We start from the raw sequence: 26,553 nt of genomic DNA on the forward strand, positions 1-26,553 counted from the left end.
ATAATCACAATCGGGCGCTAAACAACACTATTTATTTGTATTCTTACTCCCCTGCACGTGTGTATCATAATTTGAGATGAACGAATAATTGAATCAGCAGTCAAGCGAGCAGTTCAAAAGAACCGAGTCGCCTAAACGAGTCGCATTATCTTCTGGACCAATAGGCGACTCGACACACCCACACAGACTCCAGTCTCTCGTAAAGAGCAGACAGTCTCACTTTTATCAGACATCACAAACCTCCGCGTTTATTCTGCACATGTATCTGAAGATATAGGATTCCGAAAAAAAAAAATTCGATTCGATTTTTATTTGATATTATTATTATTCCTAAATAATTGAGCTCAACGCTATCAAGGGCAGGTTAAGGAGAATGTGGTTTGATATTTTTTAGTGTCGTGTTTTTTTTTTTTTTTTTTTTGCGAATGGACGTCGATTGTATTACGAGCTAGATTCTGGATGCAAATTTCCATGGGAATTAATTTGCGTAAAATCCGCTGATCTGAACTGCGCACATCATCCCACACATCATCACACACCCTAATACATCATCACAGCCATCACTCAGCAGGAACCCGGCGGAGACCTAGAGGACATAAGCAGGTATTCAACATTTGCCTTCGGGATTTGTTGCTTGTGCAATGCCTGATGTTGTGAATCAAAGCATGTTTGCTGTGGGGACTGTTTATTTCTCGGAAAACAAGAACCTCTCATTGTTTAAAGCATGGGTTTTAAACAGATATCAGCAGTCATCTGTCGGTCAGGTGATGTGTCAGGCAGGTGTGCAATGAGAAACATTGACTACACACGAGACAAACATTCCGTGTGCCAATCTTTATCTGATGGACATGATGATTGTCTAATGCAGGTTTAAAAAAAAAAAAAAAAATTGTTTACAAAATGTATTTTAAGGCTGTCAGTGTGCACTTAAGATGTCAATTAAATAAATGTAACATTTAATCACTACATTTAATAATTAATTCTGTTTTCTACAGACATTATTTCATTATATCAGACATTACTCATGATTTCTCACTTTTTTTCTAAAATAAAATCTTTGTAAAAAAAAAAAAAAAGATTTAAGTGTTAATCTCATGCACGCTGTCAACTTAATTAAAAGTACTTTTCAATTATTATTATATTTTTAATGTAACGACAATGTAAAAGCCAGTTATTTCATCCTGGAAATATTTAGAATAAATGCATTTTAACCATAGACTGTAAAAAAATATGGACGTAGTGTCCGTGACGTCACCCGTAGGTTTCTGAAGAGCATTTTTGAAGCCTAAAGTGGGCGGAGCCGGCCGTCGCCATCTTGGCCTTGCGTCACTCCCGGATAACAGAAAATAGGCAAACAGGCGGGGCGTGAGTGGAGTTGAGGAGCCTGGCTAGCTATCTGAAATCACCTAGCTCGACGTGATCGAGTTAGCTGATGATGTAAAGCCAATTAAACTTTCCTATTTTTGCCCTTCGAAATATTACAATAGTTAAAAGACATGGCTACAAGTGAGACTGTGTATTACTTCGAGAGTGTTTGTGTGTGACAGTGATTTATGTGCATACATGTCCGTTACTCTTTCATGGTCCGAAAGTTCGTAGAGAGCTTATTCAGTCCATTTTAAATTCTGATTTTGGCCGTCTCTCAAATGGGTTAAACCATTTTATTACCATATTACCTTTGAAGTGCAAGTAAATGCGCTAGAAAATCCGCGCTCATTCATGTGCATTTATTGCATGGACGGAGAAAGCGCCGACGCCTGCATGATTTCATCTGACCGGTACATAACGTTAAGCATATTATAATCCATCTGTTCCGTGAGAGCAGAACGAACGAGCATTTATTGACGTTTTAAATTTGAAAACCCCAAAAAGCAACGAAATTGTCAGACATCCATTAGTGCAGGTTTACGGAGGAAAACAACTGAAATACAGCGCTGGTTGTTCTCTCGAACGATAACGACGGAATCCAAAGACGTGGGCTTTGTATCCAAGTATTAAATTGTATGAAATAATCCCGAAAAAAAAGCACAAACACTGCAGAGATGGCAAGTTCAGCAGCTAACATTTGCTGAGGTGAAGTGACGGCTAGTAACAGCAGACAAACGGCCAGCACTGACAGCGGCAATCCATCTGTCACTCAAGTGGCCACTGGCCACACCCTTAAATTTAAATATTAATCAACTAAACGGACGAGTTATAAAATATTTCACCCCCCTCACAGTTGTTATGAAGGGCAAAATTAGCTGTATAGACCAAAGCCACATAGAGATCCAGGCTGTAAACATATTTTTTTCTGCTGTAAAGTTGGTAATTTTAACATGAGGGAGATACAGATTTGACTCACTTCTGCAGCCAGGCCAAGCGGCCAGTCAATGAATTGCAGTTTAACTCACTTCCGTGTTGGTTTCAAGAGAGAGACGGGGAGGTTGCCGCTTGATTTTAACACATATGTATATATTTAAAATATACATTTATCACAAAGTTATCGTATTTGGGTCCTGAAAACCCAAATGCAAATTTGATATGTGCAAAAATATGAATTTAAAATATTAAAGACAAAAAAATACAGCTTGAAACATTATCATGTGTGTTGATTGTCTGATTGAAAACATATATACAAAAATAACTAAGTATAATCATTTAAACATATTATAGTTCAAAAAAGACTAGAGCCTGGTAATCCACCCCAATCTCTGTAAAAATGATTTTTGAAAAATCAATGCTTATCCAGAAATCAGGAATGATTTCAAAGCTCATGGAAATTCATCGGTCAGAACTGAAGTGTTAGATGAATATGGTAATCATTAAATATAATCCTCTGAATGCCTCACAGTACTTTTTCCATTAGTTGATAAGATAATCTATCATATTTTGTTCTGCCTCCTCATGTGTGCGTGTGTGTGTGTGTGTGTGTGTGTGTTGTCTTCCCTCCTGAAGGATGGATCAGATCAGTCAGTGGCTCTGGAAGCAGGAATACTGGCTTCCTCCGGGAATCGTCTGGGATGATCTGGATGAGATTGAGGGATCTCGGCGTCCTCTTCCCCGGGATCTGCTCCTGGCTCTGCCTCTAGCTGTGGGATTCATCGTGCTGCGTTACGCTTTTGAGAGGTGATGATGACATTGAACAAGGTCTGACCTCACGAATTCATTTCAGAATATAATTTACAATATCAAAAGTACGTTGGAATCACTGTGTTTTTTGGATGTTGTTAGAGCAGGGATGTGATTTTAACGTATTTTTATGAATTTCCAACTTGAAGGATGAAATTATTTTATTTTATTTTATAGTACAGTTTTACTATTGCAGTAGTAATATTGATTTTAGTGATTTTTTTTAAATGAATAATAAAATACAAATATTATTATATTGTATTTTACAGTACAATACAACATTCTTTAATTTCTTTATTGATATGTTTTATTTTTATCATTTAAATACAAATTTAAATAAAAAATTACTTTGAATAATAATAATAAGAATATTATATAATAATATGATAATATTATTATTAAATACTCATTTTATATTTTACAGTACTGCAATAGTAATATATTTTTATTGATTGGTTTATTTAAAAATAATAATATTATTTTGAGTAACAATAATATATAAAAATATGATAATATTATTATGAAATACTCATTTTATATTTTACAGTACTGCAATAGAAATATATTTTTATTGATTGGTTTATTTTTTTAAATTTAGTATTAATAAAATAAAAATATTATTTTGAATAATAACAATAATAAAATTACTGTTATAATTACGAAATACAAATGTTATATTTTACAGTACAATATTACTATTGCAGTAGTAATATATTTTGTTATTGATTTGATTTTTATAATTTAATAATTTAATAATACAATTATTTATTATAATTATTGTTGTAGAGTCAGGAACAAGCCTTAGCAACCACATAGCAGCACCCTGGCAACCACCCACAACACCCTAACATCACGCTGGAGAATTTTACACAAGTAAACACAATAACTATGAGCTGATATTCCGGCAGAGACTAGTGTAAATGGTAACACGTCTTTCTGTACTGGGAATGAACTGGTTTGTTAGTTCCACCAGCCTCTCACACACACGTGTGCTTGGATATTTAGAGTGCGCGCTTGAATCTGTTCTCCTGCTGTATCTCCGCATGCAATCAGTCGTTTTGTTTAGTTTTGCGAGTTTGTGGTGTAACTTTACACTCTGTCTGCCTGGAACAGGTGTGTGTGCGTGTGTGTGTGTGCCGGAGGGAGACAGGTAGTGTGTTATAGGAGGGAAGGGGGGACGCTGTATCAACAAACAGCAGCAGGCAGACGCGCGCGCGTGTGTGTGTGTGTGTGTGTGTGTGTGTGTGTGTGTGTGTGTGTGTGTGTGTGTGTGTGTGTCGGTTGCTGCAGCAGCTGATCGCTATTGCAACACAAAGAGTCTGATGCCGTGACCCTTCTGACCCTCGTTTGATCTCGGATCATCTTTCCACCGTCTAATTAAAGTCCAACCAATGCAAACACTTCCATATAGACAGAGTGTTTGTACAGATAATATTACACATAAAACAACAATCATTACAAGCTCCTCCTGAGCTCCTGGACAATGCAGCCCGTGAGCAATAAATATTCTTTTATTTTCTGTGAGGCTGTTGCACAGTTCAGATAAAGGCCTCTTTTGGTGAAGAACGGCACTGATGAAACATGACCTGTGTCCTTTACTTCCTCAGACGTGTGGCGCTTCCTCTCAGCAGAGCTTTAGGAGTGAGGGATCAAGTTCGTTTGAAAGTCACTCCGGCCCCATATCTAGAAGCTTTTTACACTCGAAACAGCAGACAGCCTACGCAGGTGAGTGTACACACACACACACACACACACACACACACACACACACACTCACACATACACACACACACACACACACACACACACACACACACACACACACACACACACACACACACACACACACACACACACTCAGACACACACTCACTGACTCAGACGCAAACGCACACACACACACACACACACACACACACACACACACACACACACACACACACACACACACACACACACACACATAAACACTCACTCTCACACACACACACACACACACACACACACACACACACACACACACACACACACACACACACACACACACACACACACACACACACACACACACACCAGAGATCATTCTCCAACAGTCGTTGTTTTGCATCTCAATTTCCTGGAAAACGTCGATACCTTGCAAATGAGTGTGTAGACGTCAAACCACATGCGGAAACAGGGGAACGTGTTGTTCACAGACACACAAATAATCCAGAACCGGTCTGTTGTTCATCTTACAGTTTTTCTTGATTGTTTACACACATTTTCTGAAAGCATGCCTCATATTCTCAGAACTCTACACACAAATCCAAAAACACACACACAATGGGCAAAACCCCTCAATTCTCCTGCAAAATGAAACTTTACATTCAAAACAATGTTATTTCTTCTCAAAATGGTATTTTGTTTTTTTAAATGACACACACAAACCATCATATGAATAGACATTTATAAGAACCAGTTGAACACTGATATGCTCAGAGTAAAACACTTCTTCTCCATTCATCATAATGACTTAGGCCTTTTTTTGTTCAGTGTTACACTTACTACAGACAGTACATACATACGTGTGTTGTAAAATATCTGAGAATATTGTTTTTATACTCAGAACACACAAATACACGGTAACGAATGTATTTTATTTTTCCCACAAAAACAATGTACTTGTTACATCCCAACCAACACAAAGCTGCACATACAGTGGTCTATATACAAAACAACAGAAGAATTGACTGTATACAGTTACAGTAAAAAAATAAAATAAATCAATGTTGGCATCCATTGCTCATTGAAGAGCTCACCTGTTGCCCTTTTATGCTAAAGCTCTGATTGCTGATTGTAAAACTGTGTGTCGGATGTTTGCCCATGTGAAGAGTCAGTGTGCATATTTGAATGGCAGTGTGTTCCTTGAGAAAACAAGAGATTTTCTGCATGGAAATTGTGCCAAAAGCAGAGAAGCAAGGTGTGTTTTAGACCTGCAATTTGAGTGTAAAGCAGGAATTGTGCTTGTAGTTTAGCAGGATTGGTTCAGCGGGTTGGTGAATGAGTTACATTTTATGGTCATTGTGTCTCAAGTACCAGTATTTGTGTGTAAACAATTGAGAAAAACTGTAATCATCCCCTGATTAATGAAACATGATTCAAATAATGAGACAGAGGCTGCGTAAAAACAGTGTCGAATTAAACTGGTTATTCCAGTCAAAAACATGATTTAACAACTGCATGAACTGTTCGTTACACCAACAAAAGGTCCATTTTTCAAAGCGAGGACTAAAATCTGCTTCATCTGAAATAAATCCAACTCATATTCAGCTCTCATTCAGAGCTATAAAGGCACAAAGGAAAATAAATACACACGTTTATTCCACCCTGTAAGAGGAAGCCGTCCAAACCGTGTGTTACGAGGAACCTGATATTGCTGACATTTATTTTGTATTATTACTCTGGGCGTTTCTCTCTGGAGTTCATTTCCATATTTTCAGATCTAGCTGAGATAGAACTACTTTTCTCGGTGGATGAATTTCTGGTTCTAATTAACATCATTTATATGTAAATTTTCTCCATGTAAACAGGCTTTATGGATAGTTACTATGGTAATATGGTATTTTTGCATATGGATGACCACAATGTGCTAATACATTTTGTATGATGTTTGGAATTTTACAAATATATGTTTTGATAAATATGCAGAATGTTTTTGTGAAGTAAGGAGTAATTGACCCACGACACAAAGCATTATTCTCTTATATTTCATCCGGACCGGAGTCAGTTATTCCGCTTATTGCTACGGAAGATGATGTTCAGACGATGCATTTAAAGACATCTTTCAGGTTTTTTTAATTTAAAATGCAGGACTAATTTCTTACGCATCTCATCCCACGCCTACGCTGTTAATTACAAAACGTTGTTTTAGAGCTTGTAATGGAGACTTGAGCCACTGATAGCAGACTAATGAAGTTATTAGAAAGAGAGAGAGAGAGAGAGAGAGAGAGAGAGAGAGAGAGATTAAAGGGATAGTTCACTTTGAAATTAATTTTTGATATGTTTTAGCTTACCTCAAGGCCATCCAAGATGTAGGTGTCTTTGTTTCCGCAGTAGTTTCAATTTTGATATTTTTAGGTCAAACCGTTCTTGTCTGTCAGTCATATAATGCAGGTCGATGGTCACTGTCTCAAAACACAAGCACAGAGTCCAAATTAAAACAATTCCCCATCGTCCAAATTAAACAATTCCCCATCATAAGTACACATTGATGGCCTAAGACACGAAACGAGCGGTTTATGTGAGAAAACGAACAGTATTTATATCGTTGTTATCTCTTGAAAACAGCACACGTCCAAATGATCTGACGGCGCGGGCGGGTATAGATATACATAGATGTCGCTTGGCTACGGTTTCGTTCCAATGAACTGCAGTAGCCAAGGCGACATCTATGTATATATCTATACCCGCCCGCGCCGTCAGATCATTTGAACGTGTGTTGTTTTCAAGAGATAACAACGATATAAATACTGTTCTGTGCTTGTGTTTTGAGACAGTGACCATCGACCTGCATTATATGACTGACAGACAAGAACGGTTTGACCTAAAAATATCAAAATTGAAACTACTGCGGAAACAAAGACACCTACATCTTGGATGCCCTTGAGGTAAGCTAAAACATATCAAAAATTAATTTCAAAGTGAACTATCCCTTTAAGTGTGTGTGAATCACCTGAGTGTGTGTGTCTCTCAACAGTGTTCATCAGCATAATAGTTATTACAGCTGTTATAATAACTATATTATATATAGTTACATACTAACTATATTTTATAGTTACATACTAACTATATTTCACTCTAATAGTGAAACCGTAAGTTTATCTGCTTCAAGAACAGCGCCGTTATTCCCTCGCTAGTGAGAAATGTCATGTAGCTTTAAGTTCCTAAACTATTTTACTGATAAACTCATCAGATGGCGCTGACTACTCGTTTCTGTGCGAGTGTGTGTGTGTGTGTGTGTGTGTGTGTGTGTGTGTGTTTGAGTGGGAGAGAGAGAGAGTATGTGCTGTCCGTACATAATAAAACGTAATTTTGTGGTGAAAAACATGGAAATAATTAGTCGTTTTTATCCTATGTTTATCTGCTTAGTCAGTGTCGTTGTGGGTTTTGGTTCTGTCGCTGTTGTCGGCTAGCCTGGAAATCCAGACCTAAATCTGAAAGATTAATGGTCTGGCATCGACTAATGAAAATCAGCCGGCTCGAGGGGCGGCAAGCAAGCATGCATTTGAAAATCTCACTGCACACAATTGGATAACACTACGACCAATCACAACAAGCCCCATTCGCTTAGCTACCAGCGGAGCTAACTGGTAGATTAGACTCTTGCCGTATCCGGTCGGCAAAACAGCAAAAACGTCCTTCTTGCAAAGGAAGGATTCGAGCGCCGTCTTCTGTTCCTCTTTTAGATAAAAAGCCAAGTCTAACTCGTTCATTGTAGCCGCCAAAGCCGTTTCAAACAACTGGTGTTCATCCATAGCCATCTTGCAATGTTTACTAATGACTTCGACGTCACAGCGCTGTCGTCTTCTGTTTAGCTCGCCTCTGGCCCGCCTATATCAGATAACCCGATGTGATTGGTGCAGCTCGGATACAAGGGCATATTTAATGAGCATCATTACTAGACACCAGAGTAACTCGCTGAGCAAAGTCAGCTTGTGCTCTCGCGAGATCTCTGAATTTCCAGGGTAGTTGTCGGCTGTAAAACCTCTGAAAAAACTGAAATCATTTGGCGTAGTGATATGGAACTGTAATGCGGTCAAAACTTGCCTGGAACTACTTTAGCCATGTGTTTCCTTGAAAATAAGTAGTATAATACTATATATTTTTGTCCTGTAGAATTCTATATTGTCTGCATAATTGGAGGCATGGCCTTTGTTATTATAACAGCTGTAATAACTATTATTAATGTATTGTTTTTAAATTGGCTGATACCGTGTGTTGTAAGCATGAGGAACACCGAGTGACTGAAACGTAGCTGGAAAGATGCAAGTTTGAGTATTGTGTATAGGATTTTTTTTTTTATATATATATATATATTTTTTTTTACAATTTTTGAGCTTATTGAGGTAACTCGCACTCTTTTGGTTCATAATTCCTCATGTTATTGCATTAATCTGTCTAGAATGAGATCACCAGTCTGGTTAACCAGTGCAACCTGACTCGTAGACAAGTCGAGACCTGGTTCAGGAACCGCAGAAACCAGGACCGACCCAGCAACACTAAGAAGTTTTGTGAGGCCAGGTAAGTTTTCTTCAGATATGTGCTTTTAATAATTATCAAAATCATAGTTCCACTTTTTATTTTGGCTTTAGAAAACCACGTACTGCAGCTTAAAAAAGTCCAACGACCTAAACACTGATTTGAGGACTTCAAAATGAAACATATACAGAACTTTTTAAACTCATAAGAACTATAAAACAATCTAAATAATAACAATCTCAGTCTTTGTAATATTCTATGCCTCTGTATTAGACAACTATAGAAATCTAGAGAAGATGAGAAATGCAATAATAACATAATTTTTGTGCATTAATAACGTGCTCTGCGCAAGTTACGACTTAGACTAGTTTTGACGTAATGCACTACTAAATATTTTTGTGTTGCAGATTGCAAAATTAAACTTTTGAAGCATAACTCTAGATATACACTAAATGTTTACAGAGTAACGGTCATAATAAAATAACAGACAAGTCTTCTTTTACCAACAGACTTAAATTCTTTAGACATACACCATATAATAATGATGCCATTTACACTCGCTTAAGTTTTAAGAGAGAGAACATTATGAGAATAACTTTGTTATTAGTAGCTCTTCAACACAGATTTGTCCGTGTTGTGCTTGTCAAATAAAATCAGTCATAATAAATGATCCTTGTTATTTTCAAAGATATGTTATGTACATATAAAAATACCTATTATGTTATTCATGATTAAGTGTTATCATATTTTAATGAAAACTTATTTTTTTACCATTATGTAAGACAAAAGAAGTTATAATAATTATAAACTGAAATTCACGGCATTCAAACAACGTCCGCTCACTTATTTGAAGGCTGCTATTAGATTATTGAGGGTAAACGTCATATTATACGACTATGCATTACTTTACAGACAGTTTGCGACCTACTAGGTACGCTCTGCTTTAAGAACAAATGCTGCAACTGAATAAAATACAGAGTAAGTTACAAACTAGCTAGTATTTGCTAAGCCTCTTTATGTTCCAGTTTATGTAAGAACGTATGGCTGGTGCATTATTAGTTCATATACTAATGCCTGGTTCAGATTACACGATTTTGGCACGATCTGTTTGACATAGGGTGCATACCTGTCAACATTTGGGTACCAAAATACGGGAGACCTGGGGGGGGTTTCAGTTCAGCCACATGCGGTTTCATGTCATCTTTACATTACACACCCCATCGCCAAATCATAGAAAAATTCAGTTAAGACAGTTGTATTCATCTTAACAATACACAACAAATCAATATACAGAAAAACAGATTTCTAAAATAAGGGATAGGCCACAAATCTGTGAGTACAGTTTGCAAAACTGAACAGGTGATGTTGCATATTGTTATTCAGTTGTTATTATTGATATTCAGTTACTGTAAGAAACTGTTCCAGCGGGTGGAGTTGAATATGAAACATCACCTGTGTATACTCCATTATCTGGAACAGATTTTCACTGGAACTGAATATTACATCCAAATACTGTTATGTAATCAATCAGCATATTGTTGTGTAACTTCACCTATTGAAACAGTATTTCACAATTTTTCACAGGAACTGAATATTACAAACAACTATTGCGAAAGAACGATTTACAAAACGACGATTGCGAAAGGAAAGCGTGCACGGATTATGAATTTGTTCACTGTGACCTTTTTTTCTGTATAGTTCTATTTTGTTAATATATTTTGGATTCTATTTTGGCTTTCTCGTGTGTCCCTATTTTTGTCGTGTCCCTTTTGAGCCACGGCGCGAAACGGGTACGGATTGAAAAACCAAAGCAACTGTATGGTTTACAGATCTGAGATTTTTCTCTGGTACTTTTGGCGTAGGATATTTATGTCCGTCAAGGTCAGACTGCGATGTCAAATGTATTCCCAGGAATGAGTGATGTGCTTTCCGCTTTTAAAGTTTTATAAAATAAGTAAAGATATGGCTTGAATGAGCATTCGTCCATCGTATCTGGGAATGTGAGGTGATCAAGACATTCTGGCAAAAAGTGATGGCACTAATTTCTTCAATTATTTCAAAACCAATTCTGAAATATGTGCTTTGGGTTTAATTCCTGTAAGTCTACCATTATCAGGTGATCACACTAAAATGATTGACATTTGTCTAGTTCTTGCAAGACGTTTAGTAGCATTTTACTGGAAGAGCATAGAAGGTCTGTCCATTGATCATTGGTTAAAAGATCTGTCACACTGTATTGCATTGGAAAGAATAACCTACAGTATAAAGGGCAAACTAAAAGATTACCTTAAAATAGGGGATCTTTTATACATTTTCTGGAAAATAACCAAATATCAATACAGGCAATATTAGATACCTCTCACTCCACTGATTGATATGTGTATATATGATGTGCTTATGTATTTGAAAATATGTGGACATGTCTGTCTTAGCCTTTGTATAATAACTTCTATACCTGTGTAACTGACTTTTTGGATGCTGAGGGTGGGAAGATAGTTAAAATATATATCAAATGTTTTGTTTTTTGGAAATGTTCTTGTTATGCTCCATGTTTTTCAAAAAAAAATAAGTAAAAAAAATAAATAAAAAAAGATATGGCTTGAATGGTTTAAAAGCATCATATAATAAAACGCCATGCAGCCAAATGATGACAGAAAAAAACGGATGCTGCATTAATTGCGTTAAATATTTACTTACCACTGAGTCTTTTCCCATTTCTACCAGTAACGCTTATTTAACTTCCCGCGTCTACTCCCTGCGCAGATATCAACGGCACAACTGGGTTGTAGGTTGCCAGGTTGAGCTCACAAATGGGTTGAAATGTGTATGATGTGTTGATTGCGCGAGTAGGATGGGTTTCATACAAGATCTGGCAACTGGACAACCTTGGAATAATATATTGATGTGATTATTCATATAACGACGTTTGGGCCATACAAATAACGGGAGTTTCAAGGGAGTAATAACAAAACGGGAGGTGAAATACGGGAGACTCCCGGGGAAAACGAGATTGTTGACAGGTATGGTCAAAATCGTTAATCATAACAGACAAAAGAATCTGAACCAGGCATAAGATCTCTAGCTTTTGATTGCAGACTTGAAGATTTTAAAAGTAAACATCAAAAGAACTACAATCTCAAGAACTAATTATCCAGACGTATGCATCTGTCGTAATGCCATTTTATTTACCATAGTAACTTTAAATCTTTTGTTTCCCCAGCTGGAGATTTGTGTTCTACATGATTGCTTTCGCCGCGGGATTTGCATCTTTAATTAACGTGAGTTGTCGTTTGAAGCTTCATTCCCACGTGAACCCAAGTGTGTCTTGGGGTTGGTGTCTTTTGAGTCACTGCCTAATTATGGTCCCCTAGTTAGAGTCCTAACAGATTTGAACGCTTCTTCAGATCGACCTGCGTTAAATCAACAAGAGCAAGCTTCAGCTTTGTTATTTTGAACACACACGGTTCTAATGTTTTTCTGAAACACAACACTGGCTCTCGGGACTCAGTGTGATTTTCACTGTATGACTGCCTCTTTTATTGACTGGCGGTTAAAGGAAGTAGTTTTGTTGTCTGAAAGTGTTCCTCTTCCTCATAGACGCCCTGGTTCTGGGAGCAGAAGGAGTGCTGGAGAGGATACCCTCAACAGGTGAGCTCACCTGTGTGAAATACACGTCACAACGAACACGCCAGTGCAGATGTACATATCTGTATGTGACCCTGGACCACAAAGCCAGTCATATGGGTCAATTTGGTGAAATTTAGATTTATATATCATTTGAAAGCTGAATACATAAGCTTTCCATTGATGTATGGATAGGACATCCGTTAGGATAGGACAATATTTGGCCGAGATACAATTATTTGAAAATCCTGAATCTGAGGGTGCAAAAAAAATAGAGGTGGTTGATTATGATTTGCCATTTCTAACTTTAGTTAGTGTGTAATGTTGCTGTTTGAGCATAAACAACATCTGCAAAGTTACAACGCTCAAAGTTCAGAGCAAAGGGAGATATTTGCTTTTAAAGAAATGGCTTTTTAAGGACTACAACAAACAGCTGGTAGAGACTACACCACATTCCTCCTGGGTTAGTGACATCACCAAACCTAGAATTTACATAAACCCCGCCCCCTGAACACGATTTATAGATTATCAAGACAGAATATGCTAATCAGTGACTAGAAGATAACTACACATAAGCTTTATAAATTCCTCAACTAACCATTCAGAAATGTTGTCTACATGTTGTCACTTCTTCTCGAGTCTCTCCATCTTTCTGACTCCGGTTTGAACATAAAAGGCTAAACGTTTTTGAAATGTTCAGTGCATGTGTGTGTGAGGTAAAAGGACACGAGCTCTTGAAGCTCCGCCCCCTGTGCCGGGAGCAGCAGCTCATTTGCATTTAAAGGAACAGACACAAAAACGGTGCGTTTTTGCTCACCCTCAAAAAGTGACAATTTTAACATGATATATAAAAATATCTGTGGGGTATTTTGAGCTAAAACTTCACACACACACTCTGGGGACATCAGAGACTTATTTTACATCTTGTGAAAAGGGCATTATACCACCCCTTTAAAGTTGTCCAAATGAAGTCCTCGATTGTGCAGCATTCACTCACAAAAATATATCTGATATATTTACGGTAGGAAATTTAAAAAAAATATCTTCACGGAACATGATCTTTACTTAATATCCTAATGATTTTTGGCATAAAAGACAAATTTATAATTTTTACCCGTACAATGTATTGTTGGCTATTGCCACAGATATACCCGTGCGACTTATGACACATGTAACAGCAAAGCATACAAGATGTTTAGAGGCTTTGGCTGCATCCGAAATCTCACACTTCCCTACTATAGAGTAGGCGAAAAACAGTATGTGACAAAGGAAGTATGTCCGAAATTAACACTACAAAGAGTAGGGGGAAAGTCCCTACAACTTTCGGTGAGATTCTGAAGTGTGCATATGATGGACACTTTACTATCCCATGAGGCCACAGGAGAGGATTTATGAATGGCAGTGACATGGCGAATGTAGTGCCACACTCACACTACACACATTCATACTATATAGAACATGCTTTTTTAGTAGCCGTGAACTAATTATGTATGTTCTAGTACCATTCAAAAGCACGTTTTTTAAAGAAATTTAAAAAAAAGAAATGAATAATTTTATTCATGCATTAAGGATGCATTAAATTTAGCACAAGTGACAGTAAAGACATGATGTTACAAAAGACTAATACAAGATAAACTATGGTCATTTATACTCCAAAAATAAATTAAAACACCAAACACTACCTGAAGTGAGGTTCTCCTAACCTTATATGCTGTTCAGAGGTGATGCAATGTCAGTGTTCTGTTTGTGTTTCTCCAGCCGGTGCAGGACGTTCACTACTGGTACTACATGCTTGAACTGGGCTTCTACTGGTCTCTGCTGCTCTGTGTGTCTGTGGACGTCAAAAGAAAAGTAAGCGCTCACACAACAGTGTCCCACAGTGGTCTGAATGTTTTATGAGGATTGGATGTTACAAGGTCAGACTTTCTCTTTTTGAAGCCAATGTCCTTTTTAAAGATGCTCATTTACTTTGCTTGCTTCTCACCTGTCAGTTATCAAAATAAAGTTAAATATACGCTGTATTAACAATAATAATCAATCAGTTTAATATTTTAGGCAACATTATATCATAATGTTACTTATGGCCATTGCAGTTCATATAAATATCAACCTGAACGTCCAGAGGAATGTTGACTTTAATTCACTTTTATCCAGAGTGACTTGCAAAAGAAAACAGAAAGAGCGTACAATATTTGGGTCCCACTTTATATAAAGTCCCCCTGTAGTCAATACTTTTATCCCTTAAAACTCATCTTTGATCACCAAAATTACATATTTACGTTTTTTCATTGAAAAAAATGTCTTCATGCCTTATAATATCTTGACTGTAACTCGACACCCTTGCCTCATTTAGTATGCACGGTTCTATGAATATGCAAATGAGCCCCGCCTCCACTCACTCACTCAGCTCAGAGATCCACTGGTTGACGATCACACGTTGATCTGATTGGTTACAAGGTAGTTTGTGACGTCAGAAACACCAGCGATTTCAAAGCGTGTTTTTGAGACTGTCTTTGGTTCACTGCAGTTTTAAGGAGGAAATACTCAGCAATGGTGTCGACTTATGAATTTACACATGGTTTGTCTTAAAGCATATTATAAACACCACATAGACACATAAACAACATTAAAAGCTGGATTTTCACCACAGGGGGACTTTAACTTCTTTTTAACATTTGCATCATTTGATACAATGCAGTTATTGTGCACATGCATGTTTTTATCTTGTTTAAAAAATACCTGCATGTAATTACAGCTGTAATTTCTGTAATTTAATCTATAATAACAGTTTACCCGTCCCTTAAACCTTCCCATACCACTAAACCTGTTCGTAACCTTACCTCAATAGCAGCACAAGTGTTTTGCAATAGAACGTGAACACAATAAGTGCATTGTTCTTAGTTTCTGATGTCAGTACATAGTAGTTAAGGACACCTCATATAAAGTGTGACCAGTTTTCGTAATATGCAATGCCAGGTTTATTAGACAACTGGATCAGGAAGCAAAGTAGAGAAGAGGAGAAATGCTGAAAAGAAATAAGTATAACATATTATTGCCCAAAAGGCAGTTTTGAGTTCATTTAAATATCAACTTTGTCTCAGATGTTTCTCCTAAAACTCTCAAATGAGTCACAAATGAGTCATAGAGCAAATAGAGCGATAAAATTAATGTGTAGATCATTTGATGTGCAATATTTGAGTTCAAATTGAGACCTCTGACTGTTGATTGCAGATCTTGAGCAAATCTTAATATCAAGGAAAATGACAGCCTTTAAATTCAGATGCTGGTTTTGACCACAATAGCTGGAAAACGTTTGGACATTTGATTTTAAAAACCTTCGGTTACACTTTATTTTAAGGTGTCATTGTTACAGTGTAATTATATATTTAAGTACTGAGTAATAATAATTAACAACATGTACTTACTATAGGGTTAGGATTTGGTTGAGGGGTTAATTGCATGTAATTATGCATAATTTACTCTTATTACTGTGGTAAGTGCATGTAACATATGTAACAATGACACTGTAAAGTTGGAGAAATCATAGAGTTTGTAAGTATGATTTGTGTCAGGTATTTCACACACTCACACTCACACTAACACGCCATCTATTGTCCAGATGGATTTGTCCTTTTGGTTGTTTCAGGTTACATTTCTTGTCAGATATCACCGAGCTATCAATCATTCTTTTGTCTTTTTGTGTTAATCTGGATCGTGTTCTGTTTTAGGATTTCAAAGAACAGATCATCCACCACTTTGCCACTATTTTCCTGCTGGGTTTCTCGTATTGCTCCAACTACATCCGGGTCGGCACGCTGGTGATGCTCGTCCACGACTCCTCAGATTTCCTCCTGGAGGTACGAGCTCAACCGCAGAGTCACGTGTTTATGGGCAGAAACAATGAGTCTAACACTGCCACAAAATTCCCCAAACACACTCCTGTCCGATGATTTCACTTTTACTTCATGTTAAACCCTTTGGTACTGTTTGTGTGTCGGTCAAAAATGACCAATTTATTCATTATTATTCTTTCAATTAAATGATTGTACTATATTTTAGTTTGATGATATTTTTTTATTTTATATTTTATATTTTTAGGGGATTTTACGGTACTAAATTATATTTATGCAGTAGTTTTAATCTGTTTATTCACTTTTTGAGCATAGACCTGAAAATGTCATAAATCCTGAAAGTTTTGGATCAAAGACTGAAGTTTGGTCTCTTTTTAAAGATGACGCGGGGCAGATTATTGCTGAAGTTGAAAAATGTTAAAAAGTGAAATTAATTTTTTTATTTATTTTTTATTATTTTATTTATTATTATAGCTGTAGCGCAAGCAGTAGATCATTGGCGCTTGCAACACCAAGGTTCGATTCACAGGGAAAGCAAGAGCTGATAAGAATGTAAATGTGAACCTTGAAATGCAATGTAACTCGCTTTGGATAAAAGCATCTACCAAATGCATGAATGTAAAAAATGTAAATGTTATGAAAAAAATCAACAAAAATACCATTTTAATTTTTATATGAAATATATATTATTTTCCAAAACATGTTTTACTCTAAAATTGTGAGAAAATCAAAGCCATAAATCTAATGTGGCTGTTTTTCAGGACCATTTAACCTTTTTGAATCACGTCCATAATTATTTTTTTGTTTTCACGCAGCAAGTGCCAAAACCTTTACCAAGTTTCATACCATTCAGATGAAGTAAATAAAATAAAATAAAAATAAAAAAAGGTAAAATTGAACAGCATCAGAGGGCCACACCATTTGCAATGACCTTTATGCTTTGTTTTGGTCTTATGAAATGCTATGGTCTCAGTATTTAGAGTAATTTAGAGTTTATGTGGCTTCAGTACACTGTAAAGTCAAGTTCACTTTACTCAAAAATGTTTGGAAATTTGCATTATTTTTGGCAAAGCAAACTTAAAGCGAAAAATGTCAACTGTAAGTAAAGAAAGCAAGTAAATTAAGTAAGAAATATCAAGTTAGTTTAAATGTCAATTCTAGTTAATATACTGAATGTTTACTAATGTTACTTAGTAAGATTACTTTATTAATTCTATTTTGTTTTGCAAACATCCTAAATTCTATTATTCTCAACATGGGTTTAATCTTCCATTATGGAGACTATGTGAAATCATAGTAAATAATAGTAAAGTGAACGTCTTTTCAATAGTTTAACTGGTATGTCAGGAACTTTCCAGCTAACAAAAATATGTTCGAAGAACGTTTTGCTAATGATCTCCATTTGTCACGAATACACACAGGAATCAGGAGATCCAAGAGCAGTATGAAAGTGGTGTTTATTAAAGGGTAATCCAACTCATAGTCGTCCAGGCAAGGTCAAAATCCAAGTTAGCAATCCAATACAAATAAACAAAACAAGAAACAAGCAAGAAAGACAGACCTCAGAAGTGTGGTGACCATATACAATGACTCCGTGACCAACACTAAAACAGACAGGGTATATATACACAAGTGCTGACAAGGTGACGAGAAACAGCTGAAAGACAATGAACAATCAGTGACAGACAGGAATTGTGGGAAATGCAGTTCAGAATAGTGACAGACACCGTGGGGAAGGAGGACATCTAGTGGTGACCCAGGGAACATAAACCAGACACTGTGACATAACCCCCCCTCTACGGAGCGGCTACCAGACGCTCCAAGACCCACAAAAAACAAACAAAACAAGAGCTCAGGAGGGAGGTGGAACGGTGGAGGATCAGGGGGAGGGATGGGGGGCCAGGTCCATGAAGGGGAACAGGAACAGAGGATGACGGTTTAGCCAGCTGCCAGGGCGAAACAGACAGTCCATCGGACGGCCAGGATGAAGCAGACGGCCCATCGGGCGGCCAGGGCGGAGACTTTCCTTCAGGCGGCCAAGGCAGAGCAGACCGTCCATCGGGCGGCCAGGGTGGAGACTTTCCCTTGGGCGGCCACGGCGGTGAAGACCCCTCGGGCGGCCACGGCGGTGAAGACCCCTCGGGCGGCCACGGCGGTGAAGACCCCTCGGGCGGCCACGGCGGTGAAGACCCCTCGGGCGGCCACGGCGGTGAAGACCCCTCGGGCGGCCACGGCGGTGAAGACCCCTCGGGCGGCCACGGCGGTGAAGACCCCTCGGGCGGCCACGGCGGTGAAGACCCCTCGGGCGGCCAGGGCGGTGAAGACCCCTCGGGCGGCCAGGGCGGTGAAGACCCCTCGGGCGGCCAGGGCGGTGAAGACCCCTCGGGCGGCCAGGGCGGTGAAGACCCCTCGGGCGGCCACGGCACAGGAACTGGAACTGGCACCAACGGCTCGGGCACTGGAACTGGCACTGGAACTGGCACCACCCGCTCGGGCACTGGAACTACTGGAACTGGCACCACCGGCTCGGGCACTGGAACTACTGGAACTGGCACCACCGGCTCGGGCACTGGAACTACTGGAACTGGCACCACCGGCTCGGGCACTGGAACTACTGGAACTGGCACCACCGGCTCGGGCACTGGAACTACTGGAACTGGCACCACCGGCTCGGGCACTGGAACTACTGGAACTGGCACCACCGGCTCGGGCACTGGAACTACTGGAACTGGCACCACCGGCTCGGGCACTGGAACTACTGGAACTGGCACCACCGGCTCGGGCACTGGAACTACTGGAACTGGCACCACCGGCTCGGGCACTGGAACTACTGGAACTGGCACCACCGGCTCGGGCACTGGAACTACTGGAACTGGCACCACCGGCTCGGGCACTGGAACTACTGGAACTGGCACCACCGGCTCGGGCACTGGAACTACTGGAACTGGCACCACCGGCTCGGGCACTGGAACTACTGGAACTGGCACCACCGGCTCGGGCACTGGAACTACTGGAACTGGCACCACCGGCTCGGGCACTGGAACTACTGGAACTGGCACCACCGGCTCGGGCACTGGAACTACTGGAACTGGCACCACCGGCTCGGGCACTGGAACTACTGGAACTGGCACCACAGGCTCAGGTTCAGGAACAGACACAGACACAGACACAGGAACAGACACAGACACAGACACAGACACAGACACAGGAACAGACACAGACACAGACACAGGAACAGACACAGGAACAGACACAGGAACAGACACTGGCTCCGGCTCAGGAACAGACACTGGCTCCGGCTCAGGAACAGACACTGGCTCCGGCTCAGGAACAGACACTGGCTCCGGCTCAGGAACAGACACTGGCTCCGGCTCAGGAACAGACACTGGCTCCGGCTCAGGAACAGACACTGGCTCCGGCTCAGGAACAGACACTGGCTCCGGCTCAGGAACAGACACTGGCTCCGGCTCAGGAACAGACACTGGCTCCGGCTCAGGAACAGACACTGGCTCCGGCTCAGGAACAGACACTGGCTCCGGCTCAGGAACAGACACTGGCTCCGGCTCAGGAACAGACACTGGCTCCGGCTCAGGAACAGACACTGGCTCCGGCTCAGGAACAGACACTGGCTCCGGCTCAGGAACAGACACTGGCTCCGGCTCAGGAACAGACACTGGCTCCGGCTCAGGAACAGACACTGGCTCCGGCTCAGGAACAGACACTGGCTCCGGCTCAGGAACAGACACTGGCTCCGGCTCAGGAACAGACACTGGCTCCGGCTCAGGAACAGACACTGGCTCCGGCTCAGGAACAGACACTGGCTCCGGCTCAGGAACAGACACTGGCTCCGGCTCAGGAACAGACACTGGCTCCGGCTCAGGAACAGACACTGGCTCCGGCTCAGGAACAGACACTGGCTCCGGCTCAGGAACAGACACTGGCTCCGGCTCAGGAACAGACACTGGCTCCGGCTCAGGAACAGACACTGGCTCCGGCTCAGGAACAGACACTGGCTCCGGCTCAGGAACAGACACTGGCTCCGGCTCAGGAACAGACACTGGCTCCGGCTCAGGAACAGACACTGGCTCCGGCTCAGGAACAGACACTGGCTCCGGCTCAGGAACAGACACTGGCTCCGGCTCAGGAACAGACACTGGCTCCGGCTCAGGAACAGACACTGGCTCCGGCTCAGGAACAGACACTGGCTCCGGCTCAGGAACAGACACTGGCTCCGGCTCAGGAACAGACACTGGCTCCGGCACGGCAGCGGCCATCTTGTCCAAAGACCCAGGCTCAGGAACAGACACTGGCTCCGGCACGGCAGCGGCCATCTTGTCCAAAGACCCAGGCTCAGCGGTGGCCATCTTGTCCAAAGACCCAGGCTCAGCGGTGGCCATCTTGTCCAAAGACCCAGGCTCAGCGGTGGCCATCTTGTCCAAAGACCCAGGCTCAGCGGTGGCCATCTTGTCCAAAGACCCAGGCTCAGCGGCGGCCATCTTGTCCGAAGACACAGGCTCGGAAAATGTGACGTGAACAGGCTCGGCGGCGGCCATCTTGTCCGAAGACACAGGCTCGGCGGCGGCCATCTTGTCCGAAGACACAGGCTCACCAGCGGCCATCTTGTCCCCTCTCCGTCTGCGACGGCGAGACGGTGGCACCACTTGATCCTCCACCATCCCAGAGTCGAAGGGGGGCCATGGTGGAGAGCGGTGCTGGACTCCCCCTCGACCCACCAGTCCTCCGCGACCTCCACGGGTCCCACGGAAAACTACCAGGCGGGTTCCCCTAAACAAATCTCTCCTCTCCCGCTCGGCGGCCGGGGAAGAGAAGCCCGAAAACATACCGCTGGATCCTTCTGTGACGGAGTCGTTCTGTCACGAATACACACAGGAATCAGGAGATCCAAGAGCAGTATGAAAGTGGTGTTTATTAAAGGGTAATCCAACTCATAGTCGTCCAGGCAAGGTCAAAATCCAAGTTAGCAATCCAATACAAATAAACAAAACAAGAAACAAGCAAGAAAGACAGACCTCAGAAGTGTGGTGACCATATACAATGACTCCGTGACCAACACTAAAACAGACAGGGTATATATACACAAGTGCTGACAAGGTGACGAGAAACAGCTGAAAGACAATGAACAATCAGTGACAGACAGGAATTGTGGGAAATGCAGTTCAGAATAGTGACAGACACCGTGGGGAAGGAGGACATCTAGTGGTGACCCAGGGAACATAAACCAGACACTGTGACACCATTAAAACATGTTCTCTATATGTTTTTTTTAAACGTTTAAAAAATGTTTAAAAACATTGTTGGTTTTATGAACATTCTATTTGATCATTCTTTAACCATTAATGGAATGTTCCTTCTGAACATTCCGAAACAAGTAATAGTAACATTTGCAAAAAAAAAAAAAAAAAATCCATAAATAATGTTTATGTGATAATGATTTGAGAACTAGGGTAGGCAATGTTTTTCATAAACAATGTTTGTTATACTGGTTGAACTCTCTTCACATTCTGAATCAAAAACATCAATCGATCATTAATAGATGTGGTCTATATATGACAAAATGTACATATATATTCAAGGAAGACTCAGGACCAAAAAATGTGCGTCCAATCATCGCATTCGTTCTGAACTCGCACATGCTACCTTTAAGACAAGATAACTGTGGAGGATGTTTATACTGGAAGAACGTTTATTTTGTAATAATAGCTTGAATATCACATTAATACTGTAAAACTATGTCTTCTTGAACAGTATGAGACTAACATTTTGAGTAATTTAGTGTCGCTCATCTTAAATCTCTCTGCTTTTTCCACAGTCTGCCAAGATGTTCAACTATGCCGGTTGGAAGAAAACGTGTGATTCATTGTTTGTGATTTTTGCTGCTGTATTCCTGATTACACGCCTGATCGTGTTTCCCAGCAAGTAAGAACCTTTCTGACTGACTCATTAAAGGCGTGGTATAATGCCCTTTTCACAAGATGTAAAATAAGTCTCTGATGTCCCCAGAGTGTGTGTGAAGTTTTAGCTCAGAATACCCCACAGATATTTTTATATCGCATGTTAAAATTGTCACTTTTTGAGGGTGAGCAGAAACACACCGTTTTTGTGTCTGTCCCTTTAAATGCAAATGAGCTGCTGCTCCCGGCACAGGGGGCGGAGCTTCAAGAGCTCGTGTCCTTTTACCTCACACACACATGCACTGAACATTTCTAAAACTTTTAGCCTTTTATGTTCAAACTGGAGTCAGAAAGATGGAGAGACTCGAGAAGAAGTGACAACATGTAGACAACATTTCTGAATGATTAGTTGATGAATTTATGAAGCTTATGTGGAGTTATCTTCTAGTCACTGATTAGCATATTCTGTCTTGATAACCTATAAATCGTGTTCAGGGGGCGGGGTTTATGTAAATTCTAGGGTTGGTAATGTCACTAACCCGGGAGGAATGTGGTGTAGTCTCTACCAGCCGTTTGTTGTAGTCCTTAAATAGCGATTTCTTTAAAAGCAAATATCTCCCTTTGCTTTGAACTTTGAGCGTTGTAACTTTGCAGATGTTGTTTATGCTCAAACAGCAACATTACACACTAACTAAAGCTAGAAAAGTCAAATCATAATCAACCACCCCTTTAAAGCATGAAGAATAAGATAACATCGTCTTAAGTTTCCATTTTAAACACTTCACTATATGATCATGTGATTAGATTATTTCCTCAGTTTCTACAGTGCATGTGTTGACTATGAGGCATTATGTTGTTTTTCTCAGCGTTTAAGCAGTGTGTGTGTGTCTCCTGTAGGATCATCTACACCACTCTTGTATTGTCTATGGAGGTGTTTGAGCCGTTTATGGGATATTATTTCTTCAATGCGCTCCTGCTGGTGCTGCAGGCGCTGCACATTTACTGGGCGTATCTCATCCTGAGAATGATCTACAAGTTCCTCTTCTTAGGGAAAGTAAGTCAGTCCATCCATCATATCTACATCCACATAAAACTATTTAATAGTCACACATAAAAATGTCTGAATTGAACTGCATAACACTTTACAATAAGGTCCTTAATGCATTAACTTACATTATTTAACAATGAGCGATATATTTTATACAGTTTTTATTCAGCTTTGTTAACATTATTTAATAAAAGTACTGTTCAGTGTTTGTCATGTTAGATCAGGTCCATCAAATAATATTAACAGATACATTTTGATTTCAATAATAGAAAATGGTCAAATTTACATTAAGAAATGCTTCAGGAATATTTTTCATTGTTAACTAATGTAGTTACTGGTTTATAACAATACATACATAACAATATAACAATATAACAATATATATATATATATATATATATTGTTACCTATGTATATATAGTGTTATTTTAGTATTATTTATATATTTATTAAGCTTTTATTTTCATTTTCATTTTAGTTTTAGTAATTTTATTTTGTGCTTTTGTCATTTTTTATAATTTTTTACATTTCTATTTAACTGTAATTTATTTTTATTTCAGTTTTTGTTTTCAGTCCTTTTAGTACTTCAACTTCAATTTATTCAGTTCAATAAGTGCAACATTTCTTAATATTCATAATAAAAATTCATAATAAAAGTTTAAAAAATTCATATTTATATACTTTTTTTACTTAAATATTTAGTTTATAACGATACATAGGAAACAAATTATATATTTAACTCGTTTATATATATATATATATATATATATATATATATATATATATATATATATTTCTATATATATAAGTATGTGTATATATATATACTGTATATCAGTGTTATTTTAGTATTATTTATGGTTTTTGTTAATATTATGAATAACCTTAAGCTTTTATTTTCATTTTAGTGTAAGTTTTAGTAATTTTATTTTGTGCTTTTGTCATTTTTTTAAATATTTTTTTACATTTCTATTTAACTTTAACTTATTTTTATTTCAGTTTTTGTTTTCAGTCCTTTTAGTACTTCAACTTCAATTTATTCAGTTCAATTAGTGCAACATTTCTTAATATTCATAATAAAAATTCATAATAAAAGTAAAAAAATGTCATATTTATATATTTTTTTTACTTAAATGTTTTAGGTTATAATGATACATAGGAAACAAATTATATATTTAACTCTTATATATTTATATATATATAAGTATGTGTATATATATACTGTATATCAGTGTTATTTTAGTATTATTTATGGTATTTATTAATATTATGAATAACTTTATGAATAAACTTTTATTTTCATATTTTCAGTTTACATTTTAATTTTAGTTTACGTTTTAGCAATTTTATTTTGTGCTTTTGTCAAAACAATTTTTTTGACATTTCTATTTAACTTTAATTTATTTTGTTTTCAGTTTTTGATTTAGTCATTTTTGTACTTATTTTATGACTTATTTATGTGTCACTTAGTGCAACATTTCAACATATTAATAAAATTTTTTTTAGCTAAAACTTCACTTTTCCTTGATAATTTCATTAACAAATTTCAAAAAGCATTGCACATAGTTATAAATAGTCATATACTGTCAATATATGAGTGAATTCACCAAATGAACCGATCTGACTTTGACCTCTTCAACAGCTGGACAAAGATGAGCGCAGCGATGTGGAAAGCGAACCAGAGGAGAATGAAGAAGAGGAAGAGAAAGATCAGTCCTCCTGGAGGAAGAGGAATGTCGTTCGGGACTCCAGGCTGGCGATGCTCAGCTCCAGTTGTGTCCTAAATAACCTGACCAATCAGAAAGCAGACACCAACAGAAGACTGCCGAAAGCCAGATAGCAACGACAACACGCTTTACTCTAATGTATGGGTTTATTAGAGACACAGAACAACACACACCACTGTAATCTCATCTACACAAATAACCAAGTCAAGGATGAAGTATTTATGTGTGAGGGCTAGATTACTGAATGTATTTATGTCTTTAAGTGTAACACACACCTCATATTGCTACTAAAAGAGACGAACACCTGCTGATGAATGCACTTATTTCACCACAGATCAGCAAACCCGTATCACTCTCTGATTGCAAAGTACTTTTAACTGAAAATACACTATTTATTGTGCATTTGCATGATGAAAACACTCTGAACGCCGTGAGAGGTCTAAATGAAACGAATGATTTGTTTTGTAAATAATAATAGAGCTGTAGGATATCACTGTGGGATATGTTTCCATGTAGAATATAAAGAAATATATTGTGAAATATCTCGCTTTGTCTTTGTATATATTTACTAATACATACATACAAATATGATGAATAAATGCATATAAATTAGTGCTGTCAAATCGATTAATCACATCCAAAATAAAAGTTTGTGTTTATATAATATATATGTGTGTACTGTGTATAATATTTTTTATATATAAATAGACACACGTATATTTAAGAAATGTTTGCATGTATATATATATAATTTATATTATATATAAATATAAATATTTTATATATAAATGACACATTTTTCTTAAATATATACATGCGTGTGTGTATTTATATATACAAAATAATTATACACAGTAGACACACATGTAAACAGAAACTTTTATTTTATTTTGGATGTGATTAATCGCGATTAATCGTTGCACACAGACACACACACACACACACACATAGATATACACACACACACATATATATATACGCATATACACACACAGACACACACACACATATACACTCACCTAAAGGATTATTAGGAACACCTG

At 38.7% G+C, this 26,553-nt stretch overlaps 1 protein-coding gene across 1 annotated transcript; it reads left to right on the top strand.

The window, feature by feature from the left end:
* Nucleotides 1-212: 212 nt before the first annotated feature.
* Nucleotides 213-26,047, top strand: cers4b (ceramide synthase 4b). Its single transcript, XM_081373874.1, has 11 exons — nt 213-603; nt 2,938-3,108; nt 4,719-4,836; nt 9,272-9,390; nt 12,569-12,626; nt 12,946-12,996; nt 14,731-14,823; nt 16,701-16,829; nt 22,654-22,760; nt 23,633-23,789; nt 25,426-26,047. Exons 2-11 carry the CDS (start codon nt 2,939-2,941, stop codon nt 25,621-25,623), a joined length of 1,200 nt encoding a protein of 399 aa, XP_081230000.1. The 5' UTR covers nt 213-603; nt 2,938; the 3' UTR covers nt 25,624-26,047.
* The last annotated feature ends 506 nt before the right edge of the window (nt 26,048-26,553 follow it).

The sequence above is a fragment of the Scardinius erythrophthalmus genome (assembly GCF_964197995.2).
Source record: "Scardinius erythrophthalmus genome assembly, chromosome: 9".
In the NCBI taxonomy this organism is placed as follows: Eukaryota; Metazoa; Chordata; class Actinopteri; order Cypriniformes; family Leuciscidae; genus Scardinius; species Scardinius erythrophthalmus.

Coding starts and splice junctions, on each gene's coding strand:
- cers4b (XM_081373874.1), top strand. CDS start 2,939: ATGGATCAGATCAGTCAGTGGCTCTGGAAGCAGGAATACTGGCTTCCT. Junction 12,627..12,945: donor GATTTGCATCTTTAATTAAC/GTGAGTTGTCGT, acceptor TCTTCCTCATAG/ACGCCCTGGTTCTGGGAGCA. Junction 16,830..22,653: donor CCTCAGATTTCCTCCTGGAG/GTACGAGCTCAA, acceptor CTTTTTCCACAG/TCTGCCAAGATGTTCAACTA.